The 13,423-nt window shown below is 37.5% G+C and overlaps 1 protein-coding gene across 1 annotated transcript in view; it reads left to right on the top strand.

Annotated features, from left to right (window-relative positions):
* ITPR2 (inositol 1,4,5-trisphosphate receptor type 2) overlaps positions 1 to 13,423 on the top strand; it is a 525,336-nt gene that overhangs the window by 216,577 nt on the left and 295,336 nt on the right. The window contains exons 24-26 of the mRNA XM_029205992.1: positions 1,353 to 1,410; positions 2,845 to 3,010; positions 4,067 to 4,240. Of these exons, the coding sequence (XP_029061825.1) occupies positions 1,353 to 1,410; positions 2,845 to 3,010; positions 4,067 to 4,240 (398 nt within the window). The remainder of the gene's footprint in view (positions 1 to 1,352; positions 1,411 to 2,844; positions 3,011 to 4,066; positions 4,241 to 13,423) is intronic.

Genomic DNA, 13,423 nt, shown 5'->3' with positions numbered 1-13,423 from the left:
AGCATAAAATTTATTGTAAAAATTTTGTGACTCTGGAAAGTACCTTATGAAACCTAAGGTATATTAAATTACCGTTTTTCTGGATAGATCAGGCCAGTCATGGCAAGTTGGAAACTACGTTGTATTGAAGAATTAGCCAGTTAACAGAATTCTTTTGCTGGGGCAGGATTTGTACACAGATATGATACTTTCTTTTAACCACAACCACTGTGAAAACATCAGGAAGCCTCCTCTTCTTTCTGCATCAATCGATTTGATAGGAATGAGTCAATGATTATAAGTGTGTAGTTAATGTAGATGCTCAACCAAATGTCCTGCTGTCCGACTCATTGGTACCATCCAAAGGCAGCATGCCTCTACGGAAGGGGTTAAGCTGTCCTGAGCTAGAAGTCTCCCTGGAACATTTGCAACAGTGTTGGTTTTTTTATGCTTCCCAGAATTGTAGGACTCCAAAGGGCTATTTCCAGGAATGTTAGGGCAGAACCAGAAAGTCTTGCTGGCAGTTGCATTGACACTAGCATAAGAATTATTGGCTTTCAGAAGCCAGACTTCTGGAAACAGGAGCTCTAAGTGTCAGTAAAAGTGTGGGAGGGAAAGTCTAGGGGCATCCCCAGAAAACCAGTTCTCTCTGATTTACCTGATCTCTTAAATTGGTTGTATTCATTAGAGGAAGCATTCTGGGAAGAATTCTTTTTGCCTTTTTATGTCTTGCTCTGTTTTCTTTTCATACTTTTGGAGGTGAGAAATAAATTGTGTACTTATCGTAGATATTTTCAAAATGTTATTGTTGGGGATGAGTGAAGAATCATGATTGGTTCACATTCAAAAAAAAAGAAATCAAATATCCTGTCCCAGAAGAAGAAGGGACGGATTTATAGAAGTAAGCTTAGGTTAAAAGATCATGTTTGGAAGTACCATGTAGTAACAAGGTTCCTTATAGGTATACTGTGATTCTTTAAAAAATATTATTCTTCCATGTCATTACCCATTTAAATTAAATGTGTGTATATAGGTGTATGTGTAGTTGAGATATATATATATATATATATATATATATATATATACACACACACATACATACTTATATAGATGTGGAAAGTTTGTAAATGGTTCTTTCTGATCTTTTAAATGTATCTTTGACTATAACAATATATATTTTAAAATGTAAACTTCAATTTAAAATATTGACCGATAAGGGGAACTGTATTGAGACTTTTTAAAGTGTTAATTGACTTTTGGTGGCATAAAGAAATTAAGACAAAAGCATTTTTAGGTAAGCTAATATTATCATAAATATTGGGACTCCTAATTATAAAATGATAAAGAATGGATTTTACCATTTGTCTTTGCAGCTATTGTTCCTGACATAGATGAAATTGCAGCTCAGGCAGAAACTATGTTTGCTGGAAGGTACAGTAACATTTATGTGTCTTTTTCTTGTAAATAAGATTTTACTTAGAATTTTATTGACACTTTATTGTTCACTTCGCTATATCTATTTAATTTTAGATCCTTTATCGTTGCCAACATAATTTCTGCCATAAATGAAGCTGCTAATTTACTGTAGAAGAGAAAGCATAGCTTTTCTTTAGGTCAGGTAAAAAAAGACAGGAGACATGAGTTCAGTGTATTGAACTTTCCCCTGAATTCTTTGCTTTTCTTTCCTCAAATAATGACAGCACACGAACGCCCTTTAAGTTTCCTGGTATGAATATTGCTGCCTCTTGCAAAACGTTGCTTCCCCAAATCTGAGAAATTGGAGGCAAGAAAGTAACTTCTTTCAACGTTATCATTAACTTTATAAGTGAGAAATAACGCTATTTTCTGCCAATTGGAAATATCCATGATTAAAGAAAATGAAACATCTCTGACATGACTACTCTCCTTTGCTGTCAGGTGCCCTGCTACTCACTGTTTTTAGGTTGTTTCTTTTTTTCCCATAAATGAAAGTGATAGTCAAAAAGAAAAGTCAAAACCGTAAAATGTCTGAGCTACAAATTATTGAGTTTCTGGCATTCATTTTTATCATAGATTTGCCATGAGTACCTAAACAAATTTCTGTACTAAGGCACTGCATTTTCTTTGGTTAGAAAGAAAGACAAGAATGAGGAATCAGGGGAACCCAAAAGGATTTTTATCTCTAGTGAACATTTGGTTTAAGTTTGTTTTTATATTGTTTTGCCAGTTTTTGCTGTTGTTATTGTTGCTGTGTTTTCCTATTCAAGTATTTCATTATTCCCGAGAAGAGAGAATAAACCAGTGTATGATTTTCATCTTAAAATAAATGGACATTTTATCAGGGGAATCTTGCTCAGAGTCCGGATACACCAAATTCGCAGAGTTGCTCTGGTGATGCCTGTGTGCCTGTGTGCACGAGCACTGCCTTCCCCATGCCTCACCACCTGTCGTGGAGAGGTTTTTGGACTCTGGGGAAGTTCAGTCCTTGATGTACATCCAGCCAAGTATGTCTTCTCAATAAACGCTTCAGGATTGATTCAGAGTCTATCTTTTGTCTTTGCCTAGATGACCAAATCATCCCGGTTTGCCTGCTACTTTCCCAGTGCAATTACTCAAAGTCGCCTATCTTGGGAACCCCCTCAGTCTTGGACAAACTGGGACTTAGGTCACCCCTACTGTCATGGACAAACACAAGTTTTCTCTATGTTTTGTTTCCTCACTAGTTACCCGAGGCCAAAAAAGAGTAAAAATTTCTTCCTTTATACTTTCCAGTTTTTTTTGGCGGGGTGGGTGGGTGATAACTGAGGATGTACACACAATTTTAACCACTTCTGACTAAATTTTATGTAAATATAAGTTATTTTAGAATAATTTTTGGTTTTATAGAAAGGAAAAAAATCCAGTTCAACTTGATGATGAAGGAGGCAGGACATTTTTACGGGTCCTCATTCATCTGATCATGCATGACTACCCTCCTTTGCTATCAGGAGCCCTGCAGCTGCTGTTCAAGCACTTCAGCCAGAGAGCGGAAGTTTTACAGGCATTTAAACAGGTGAGATTCAGTAGCCCTCAGTAGTTCCATAGCAGAGGCTCTGAAAATATTGTTTATAACATCCAACCTGACTTCATGGTTGCAGAGTTAATGAGACTGCGCAGCTTTTCCTGAGGACACTTTCTATGTTTAAAGATAGATATGACCTTGTCTTAGGCCAAGACTTGATCTATTTTAGAAAGAGATCCCCACAAGTGATTTTTCAGTTAATATCTTTAATGTAAATGACAGGCGCTAAAATTTAGGAGGGCACTGGGAGATAAAACCATATTAGGAATTTTGTTGCCAGTGCTGTTATTTTGACCCCAGATTTTACTGATAAATTTGGGTAATGCACTGAAATAAATGTCGTGATTGAAAAAATGTAGAAATCCAAAAGAAAGGAATTGTGATGGATCTAATCTTTTTCTTTGTTGTCTTTGAATGATATCAATCTTGAGACTATTAATGAGAAATATCTCAGGGCTTACATGTATTTCACTAATATTTATTTAATAGAGCATTGATCTTCATTAGGAAGTTTTACCAGGGTATGTTACAATATGAAATAATTAAAAGAGTAATTATATAAATACAGATAATTATTCATATATTTGTAAATGTCACACAATACATATAAATTTAGGTTTAGACTGTACCACTGTTTTCTTCCACTTGTTTTTATGCTTCTACCTCTTTTCAAATAGAGAGAGTCTCAGAAAAATTAACTTTAGCAGTAAAATTAGAGTTAGGGTATCTCATTTTAAATTACTCTTTAACACTTTAAAAAGCTTTGCTAGGGCTCACTTTTTTATATGTATAATTCTTCATAGCATGTGAATATATTGAGTAGAGTTCACAGATACTTTCAGGGGAATTTTCATGATCAATATACATCTAAAATATGTAAAATATATATAAATATATATAAAATATTCATAAATATTCTAGAAATACTAAACTTCAACTGAGGGGCAAATATGTTAAAAAGATGGGATTTTTGACATAAATGAAATAGGAATAAAGGAAATTCCATAAGTAAGTTAAGTAAACTAAGGATTGCAATTCTGTTTCCAGGTACAGTTACTGGTGTCCAATCAGGACGTAGATAACTACAAGCAAATCAAGGCAGACCTAGACCAGCTTCGACTAACTGTAGAAAAATCTGAGTTATGGGTTGAGAAGAGCAGCAGCTATGAGAATGGAGAAATGGTTGAAAATCAAGTAAAAGGTGGTGAGGAGCCAATTGAGGTCTGTTTTCAAGATCTATTTTGAAGTAATCCAAACAATATCTTTTAAATCAGCATAAAATTTCCATTTGCCAAGTCAAATATCTGCATAAATTTGTACTTTGGTTAATTCTTGTCAATTGCTCTCACTTGTTACCTCATCTGACTACTTTTTCACTCTTCCTCCTTCCCACTGTAAATCCTATAAGCCAGGAATCAGGACAATAGGAGGGAGTGAGGTGGAGAAAAAGAGGAATAGGTCCTAAGCTGAGACCTGTACAGAGAGGGGAATTTTTGTTTCTACCATTCATGGTGGCTTTTTATTGGCAACCTATAAATCATTCCTTTTATTATTGAATAACCTTATAAATATGTAAAAATACCCAATGGATGGACAATATGCTTTATTACCAACATGAAAATCCCCCAAATCTGTTTCATCTACAGAATAGTAAGACACTGATCATAAATCCTCTGTTATATTGGTTTTAATTTTCAGTAGGTTAATTAGTTGCTGTTTTCAGATTTCACTAAATACTAAATAAACCATAAAAATTTTTAAGCAGTGTTTTAGTAGACTAGTGCCAACAGTATAAAGATAATGTATTGAGTTTCTTAAATACCTCTCTAGTGTTTTATTTAGTTGTTATTTTATTTTATTTTATTTAACATCTTTATTGGAGTATAATTGTTTTACGTTGTTGTCTTAGTTGCTGCTGTATAACAAAGTGAATCAGCTATATGTATACATAATCCCCATATCCCCTCCCTCTTGCGTCTCCCTCCCACCCTCCCTATCCCACCCTCCCTATCCCACCCCTCTAGGTGGTCACAAAGCACCAAGCTGATCTCCCCGTGCTATGTGGCTGCTTCCCACTAGCTATCTACCTTACATTTGGTAGTGTATATATGTCCATGACACTCTCTCACTTTGTCCCAGCTATCCTTCCCCCTCCTCATGTCCTCAAGCCCATTCTCTGCATCTGCGTCTTTATTCCTGTCCTGCCCCTAGGTTCTTCAGAACCATTTTTTTTTTTTTAGGTTCCATATATAGGTGTTAACGTACAGTATTTGTATTTCTCTTTCTGACTTACTTCACTCTGTGTGACAGACTCTAGGTCCAACCACCTCACTACAAATAACCCAATTTGGTTTCTTTCTATGGCTGAGTAATATTCCATTGTATATATATGCCACATCTTCTTTATCCATTCATCTGTCGATGGACACTTAGGTTGCTTCCACGTCCTGGATATTGTAAATAGACCTGCAGTGAACATTGTGGTACATGACTCTTTTTGAGTTATGGTTTTCTCAGGGTGTATGCCAGGTATTGGGATTGCAGAGATGTATGGTAGTTCTATTTTTAGTTTTTGAAGAAACCTGCATACTATTCTGCATAGTGGCTGTGTCAGTTTACATTCCCACCAACAGTTCAAGAGGGTTCCCTTTTTTCCACACCCTCTCCAGCATTTATCGTTTGTAGATTGTGTGATGATGGCCATTCTGACTGGTGTGAGATGATATCTCATTGTAGTTTTGATTTGCATTTCTCTAATGATTAAAGACGTTGAGCATTCTTTCATGTGCTTGTTGGCAGTCTGTATATCTTCTTTGGAGAAATGTCTGTTTAGGTCTTCTGCTCATTCTTGGATTGGGTTGTTTGTTTTTTTGATATTGAGCTTCATGAGCTGCTGGTAAATTTTGGAGACTAATCCATTGTCAGTTGCTTCATTTGCAAATATTTTCTCCCATTCTGAGGGTTGTCTTTTGGTCTCGTTTATGGTTTCCTTTGCTGTGTAAAAGCTTTGAAGTTTCATTAGGTCCCATTTCTTTATTTTTGTTTTTATTTCCATTTTTGTAGGAGGTGGGTCAAAAAGGATTTTGCTGTGATTTATGTCATAGAATGTTCTGCCTATGTTTTCCTCTAAGAGTTTTATAGTGTCTGGGCTTACATTTAGGTCTTTAATCCATTTTGAGTTTATTTTTGTGTATGGTGTTAAGGAGTGTTCTAATTTGATTCTTTTACATGTAGCTGTCCAATTTTCCCAGCACCACTTATTGAAGAGGCTGTCTTTACTCCATTGTATATTCTTGCCTCCTTTATTAAAGATAAGGTGACCATACATGTGCTGATTTATCTCTGGGTTTTCTATCCTGTTCCATTGATCTATACTTCTGTTTTTGTGGCGGTACCATACTGTCCTGATTACTGTAGCTTTGAACTATAGTCTGAGGTCCCAGAGCCTGATTCCTCCAGCTCCGTTTTTCTTTCTCAAGATTGCTTTGGCTATTTGGGGTCTTTTGTGTTTCCATACAAATTGTGAAATTTTTTGTTCTAGTTCTGTGAAAAATGCCAATGGTAGTTTTATAGGGATTGCATTGAATCTGTAGATTGCTTTGGGTAGTATAGTCATTTTCACAATGTTGATTGTTCCAGTCCAAAAACATGGTATATCTCTCCATCTGTTGGTATCATTTTTAATTTCTTTCATCAGTGTATTATAGTTTTCTGCATACAGGTCTTTAGTCTCCCTAGATAGGTTTATTGCTAGGTATTATATTATTTTTGTTGCAGTTGTAAATGGGAGTGTTTCCTTAATTTCTCTTTCAGATTTTTCATCATTAGTGTATAGGAATGCAAGAGATTTCTGTGCATTAATTTTGTATCCTGCAACTTGACCAAATTCATTGCTTATCTCTAGTAGTTTTCTGGTGGCATTTTTAGGATTCTCTATTTATAGTATCATGTCATCTGCAAACAGTGACAGTTTTACTTCTTCTTTTCCAATTTGTGTTCCTTTTATTTCTTTTTCTTCTCTGATTGCTGTGGCTAGGACTTCCAAAACTATGTCAAATAATAGTGGTGAGGGTGGATATCCTTGTCTTATTCCTGATCTTAGAGAAAATGCTTTCAGTTTTTCACCATGGAGAATGATGTTTGCTGTGGGTTTGTCGTATATGGCCTTATTATGTTGAGGTAGGTTCCCTCTATGCCCACTTTCTGGAGGGTTTTTATCATAAATGTGTTTTGAATTTTGTCAAAAGCTTTTTCTGCATCTATTGAGGTGATCATATGGTTTTTATTCTTCAATTTGTTAATATGGTGTATCACATTGATTGATTTGCATATATGGACGGATCCTTGCATCCCTGGGATAAATCCCAGTTGATCATGGTGTATGATCCTTTTAATGTGTTGTTGGATTCTGTTTGCTAGTATTTTGTTGAGTCTTTTTGCATCTATGTTCATCAGTGATATTGGCCTGTAGTTTTCTTTCTTTGTGATAGCTTTGTCTGATTTTGGTATCAGGGTGATGGTGGCCTCATACAATGAGTTTGGGAGTGTTCCTTCCTCTGCAATTTTTTGGAAGAGTTTGAGAAGGATGTGTGTTAGCTCTTCTCTAAATGTTTGATAGAATTCACCTGTGAATCCATCTGGTCCTGGACTTTTGTTTGTTGGAAGATTTTTATCACAGTTTCAATTTCATTTCTTGTGATTGGTGTGTTCATATTTTCTATTTCTTCCTGGTTCAGTCTTTGAAGGTTATACGTTCCTAAGAATTTGTCCATTTCTTCCAGGTTGTCCATTTTTGGGGCATAGAGTTGCTTGTAGTAGTCTGTTAGGATGCTTTGTATTTCTATGGCGTTTTTTGTAATTTCTCCTTTTTCATTTCTAATATTATTCATTTGAGTCCTCTCCCTCTTTTTCTTGATGAGTCTGGCTAATGGTTTATCAATTTTGTTTATCTTATCAAAGAACCAGGATTTAGTTTTATTATCTCTGCTATTGTTTTCTCTGTTTGTTTCATTTATTTCTGATCTGATATTTATGATATCTTTCCTTCTGCTAACTTTGGGTTTTGTTTGTTCTTCTTTCTCTAGTTCCTTTAGGTGTACAGTTAGATTGTTTATTTGAGATTTGTCTTGTTTCTTGAGGTAGACTTGTATGCCATAAACTTCCCTCTTAGAACTTCTTTTGCTGAATCCCATAGGTTTTCGATCATCGTGTTTTCATTGTCATTTGTCTCAGGTATTTTTTGATTTCTTCAGTGATCTCTTGGTTATTCAGTAACGTATTGTTTAGCCTCCATGTGTTTGTGTTTTTTATGTTTTTTTTCCCTGTAATTGATTTCTAATCTCATAGTGTTGTTGTCAGAAAAGATGCTTGATATGATTTCCATTTTCTTAAATTTACAGAGGCTTGATTTGTGACCCAATATGTGATCTGTCCTGCAGAATGTTCCGTGCACACTTGAGAAGAAAGTGTAATCTGCTGTTTTTGAATGGAATGTCCTATAAATATCAGTTAAATCTATCTGGTCTGTTGTCTCATTTAAAGCTTCTGTTTCCTTATTAATTTTCTGTTTGGATGATCTGTCCATTGGTGTATGTGAGGTGTTAAAGTCTCCCACTATTACTGTGTTACTGTCGATTTCCTCTTTTAGAGCTGTGAGCAGTTGCCTTATGTATTGAGGTGCTCCTATGTTGGGTGCATATATATTTATAATTGTTATATCTTCTTCTTGGATTGACCCCTTGATCATTATGTCGTGTCCTTCCTTGTCTCTTGTAACATTCTTTATTTTAAAGTCTCTTTTATCTGATATGAATATTGCTCCTCCAGCTTTCTTTTGATTTCCATTTGCATGGAATATCTTTCTCTATCCCCTCACTTTCAGTCTGTATGTGTCCCTACATCTGACGTGGGTTTGTTGTAGACAGCATATATATGGGTCCTGTTTTTGTATCCATTCAGTAAGCCTGCATCTTTTGGTTGGAGCATTTAATCCATTCACATTTAAGGTAATTATCGATATGTATGTTCCTATGACCATTTTCTTAATTGTTTTGGGTTTGTTTTTGTAGGTCCTTTTCTTCTGTTGTGTTTGCCACTTAGAGAAGTTCCTTTAGCATTTGTTGTAGAGCGGCTTTGGTGGTGCTGAATTCTCTTAGCTTTTGCTTGTCTGTAAAAGTTTTGATTTCTTCATCGAATCTGAGTGAGATCCTTGCTGGTTAGAGTAATCTTTGATGTAGTTTCTCCCTTTCATCACTTTAAGTATATTATGCCACTCCCTTCCAGCTTGTAGAATATCTGCTGATGAGAAATCAGCTGTTAACCTTATGGGAGTTCCCTTGTATGTTATTTGTCATTTTTCCCTTTTGCTTTCAATAGTTTTTGTTTTTAATTTTTGCCAATTTGAGTACTATATGTCTCGGCGTGTTTCTCCTTGGGTTTATCCTGTATGAGACTCTGTGCTTCCTGGACTTGGGTGGCTATTTCCTTTCCCATGTTAGGGATGTTTTCGACTACAATCTCTTCAAATATTTTCTCTGGTCCTTTTTCTCTCTCTTCTTCTGGGACCCCTATATTGCGAATTTTGTTGCGTTTAATGTTGTCCCAGAGGTCTCTTAGGCTGTCTTCATTTCTTTTCATTCTTTTTTCTTTACTCTGTTCCATAGCAGTGAATTCCACCATTCTGTCTGCCAGGTCACTTATCTGTTCTTCTGCCTCCGTTATTCTGTTATTGATTCTTTCTAGTGTGTTTTTCATTTCAGTTATTGTATTGTTCATCTCTGTTTGTTTGTTCTTTAATTCTTCTGGGTCTTTGTTAAACATTTCTTGCATCTTCTTGATATCTGCCTCCATTTTTTTTCTGAGGTCCTGGATCATGTTCAGTATCATTATTCTGAATTCTTTTTCTGGAAGGTTGCCTATGTCCACTTCATTTAGTTGTTTTTCTGGGGTTTTATCTTGTTCCTTCATCTGGTACATAGCCCTCTGCCTTTTCATCTTGTCTCTCTTTCTGTGAATGTGGTTTTTGTTCCACAGGCTGCAGGATTTTAATTCTTGCTTCTGTTGTCTGCCCTCTGTTGGATGAGGCTGTCTAAGAGGCTTGTGTCGGTACAGTTTTTTCCCTGTAATTGATATCTAGTCTCATAGCATTGTGGTTGGAAAAGATACTTGATAAGATGTCAGTTTTCTTAAATTTACAAAGGCTTGATTTGTGACCTAAGATATGATCTATCCTGGAGAATGTTCCATGAACACTTGAGAGGAAAGTTTATTCTGTTGTTTTTGGATGGAATGTCCCATAAGTATCAATTAAGTCCGTCTTGTTTAACGTGTCATTTAAAGCTTGTGTTTCCTTATTTATTTTCATTTTGGGTGATCTGTCCATTGGTGAAAGAGGGGTTTAAAAGCCCCCTACTATTATTGTGTTACTGTCGATTTCCCCTTTTATGGCTGTTAGCAGTTGCCTTATGTATTGAGGTGCTCCTATGTTTGATGCATAAATATTTATAATTGTTATATCTTCTTCTTGGATTGATCCCTTGATCTTTATGTAGTGTTCTTCTTTGTCTCTTGTGATAGTCTTTATTTTAAAGTCTATTTTGTCTGATATGAGAATTGCTACTCTAGCTTTGTTTTGATTTCCATTTGCATGGAATATCTTTTACCATCCCTTCACTTTCAGTCTGTGCATGTCCCTAGGTCTGAAGTGGGCCTGTTGTAGACAGCATATATAAGGGTCTTGTTTTTGTATCCATTCAGCCAGTGTATATCTTTTGGTTGGAGTATTTTACCCATTTATATTTTAGATGGTTATTGATATGTATATTCCTCTTTCCATTTTCTTAGTTGTTTTGGGCTTGTTATTATAGATCTCTTCCTTCTATTGTGTTTCCTGCGTAGAGAAGTTCCTTTAGCATTTGCTGTAAAGCTCGTTTGGTGGTGCTGAATTCTCTTAGCTTTTGCTTGTCTTTAAAGGTTTTAATTTCTCTGTCGAATCTGAATGAGATCCTTTCTGGGTAGAGTAATCTTGGTTGTAATTTTTTCCCTTTCAGCACTTTAAATATGTCCTGCCACTCCCTTCTGGGTTGCAGAGTTCCTGCTGAAAGATCAGCTGTTAACCTTATGGGGATTCCCTTGTAATTTATTTGTTGTTTTTCTGTTACCGCTTTTAGTATTTTTTCTTTGTATTTAATTTTTGATAGTTTGATTAATATGTGTCTTGCCGTGTTTCTCATTGCATTTATCCTGTATGGGACTCTCTGCGGTTCCTGGGCTTGACTGACTATTTCCTTTCCCATATTAGGGAAGTTTTCAAGTATAAGCTCTTCAAATATTTTCTCAGTCCCTTTTTTTTCCTCTTCTTCTTCTGGGACCTCTATAATTCGAATGTTCATGCATTTAATGTTTTTCCCAGAGGTCTCTGAGACTGTCCTCAATTATTTTCATTGTTTTTTCTTTATTCTGCTCTGTGGTAGTTATTTCCACTATTTTATCTTCCAGGTCACTTTTCTGTTCTTCGGCCTCAGTTATTCTGCTATTGATTCCTTCTAGAGAATTTTTAATTTCATTTATTGTGTTGTTCATCACTGTCTGTTTGCTCTTTATTTCTGCTAGGTCCTTGTTAAGTGTTTCTTGTATTTTCTCAATTCTATTTCTAAGGTTTTGGATCATCTTTACTATCATTATTCTGAATTCTTTTTCAGGTAGACTTCCTATTTCCTCTTCATTTGTTTGGTCTGGTGGGTTTTTACCTTGCTTCTTCATCTGCCTGATATTTCTCTGTCTTATCATTTTGCTCAACTCACTGTGTTTGGGGTCTCGCTTTCACAGGCTGCAGGTTCATAGTTGCCGGTTTTTTTGCTGTCTGTCCCCAGTGGGTAAGGTAGGTTCCATGGGTTGTGTAGGCTTCCTGGTGGAGGGGCCTGGTGGCTGTTTTCTCGTGGATGAGTCTGGACCCTCTTTTTCTGGTGGGCAAGACAATGTCCAATGGTGTGTTTTGGGGTGTCTATGAACCTAGTATGATTTTAGGTAGCCTCTGTGCTAATGGGTAGGGTTGCGTTCCTGTCTTGGTACTTGTGTGGCATGGGGTATCCAGCACTGTAGCTTGCTGGTTGTTGAGTGGAGCTGGGTCTTAGCATTGAGACGGAGACCTCTGGAAGAGCTCTCCAGATTGATATTACAGGATCCAGGAGGTCTCTGGTGGTCCAATGTCCTGAACTCATCTCTCCCACCTCAGAGGCTCAGGCCTGACACCCAAACGGAGCACCAAGAGCCCATCACCCACACAGCTCAGGAGAAAAGGGATAAAAAATATAAATGAAGAAAAATAAAATAAAATAAATTTATTAAAATAAAAAATAAAAAAACATATTATTAAAATAAAAAATAAAAGAAGTACTTAAAACAAAAAAAGAAGAGAGCAGTGAAATCAAGAACAAATCCACCAATGATAAGAAGCACTAAAAACTAAGCTAAGATAAGCATGTAAATCAGAAAAGAGTCTGTTGCAGACAGCAAACCCCAAGTCTACAGTTGCTCCCAAAGTCCACCGCCTCAGTTTTGGGATGATTCGTTGTCTATTCAGGTGTTCCACAGATGCAGGTACATCAAGTTGATTGTGGAGATTTAATCCACTGCTCTTGAGGCTTCTGGGAGAGATTTCCCTTTCTCTTCTTTGTTCGCACAGCTCCTGGGGTTCAGCTTTGGAATTGGCCCCGCCTCTGCGTGTACATCTCCACCCAGACAGGACGGGGTTAAAGGAGTGGCTGATTAGGGGGCTCTGGCTCACTCAGGCTCACTCAGGAGAGAGGGCTACAGAATGTGGGGCGAGGCTGTGGTGGCAGAGGCCAGTGTCACATTGCAACACCCTGAGGCGCGCTGTGTGTTCTCCTGGGGAAGAGGTCCCTGGATCACGGGACCCTGGCAGTGGCGGGCTGTACAGGCTCCCAGGAGGGGAGCTGTGTGTAGTGACCTGTGCTTGCACACAGGCTTCTTGGTGGCTGCAGCAGCAGTGTTAGCGTTCCATGCCCATCTCTAGGGTCCAAGCTGATAGCAACGTCTCATGTCCGTCTCCGGAGCTGTTTAGGTGGTGCTCTGAATCCCTTCTCCTCGTGCACCCTGAAATAGTGGTCTCTTGCCTCTTAGGCAGTTCTAGACTTTTTTCCGGACTCCCGGCTATCTGTGGCGCACTAGCCCCTTTCAGGCTGTGTTCACACAGCCAACCCCAGCCCTCTTTCTGGGATCTGAGCTCCAAAGCCTGAGCCTCAGCTCTCAGGCCCCACCCGCCCCGGTGGTGAGCAGACAAGCATCTTAGGCTGGTGCGTGCTGGTTGGCGGCGATCCTCTGTGTGGGAATCTCTCTGCTTTGCCCTCCACACCCCTGTGGCTGTGCTCTCCTCTGTGGCTTCGA

The sequence above is a fragment of the Monodon monoceros genome, unplaced genomic scaffold (genome assembly GCF_005190385.1).
Source record: "Monodon monoceros isolate NGI ecotype Baffin Bay Population unplaced genomic scaffold, NGI_Narwhal_1 Super_Scaffold_6, whole genome shotgun sequence".
NCBI lineage: Eukaryota > Metazoa > Chordata > Mammalia > Artiodactyla > Monodontidae > Monodon > Monodon monoceros.
The sequence above is the reverse complement of the archived record's forward strand: the minus strand, read 5'-3'. Positions and strand labels throughout refer to the sequence as shown.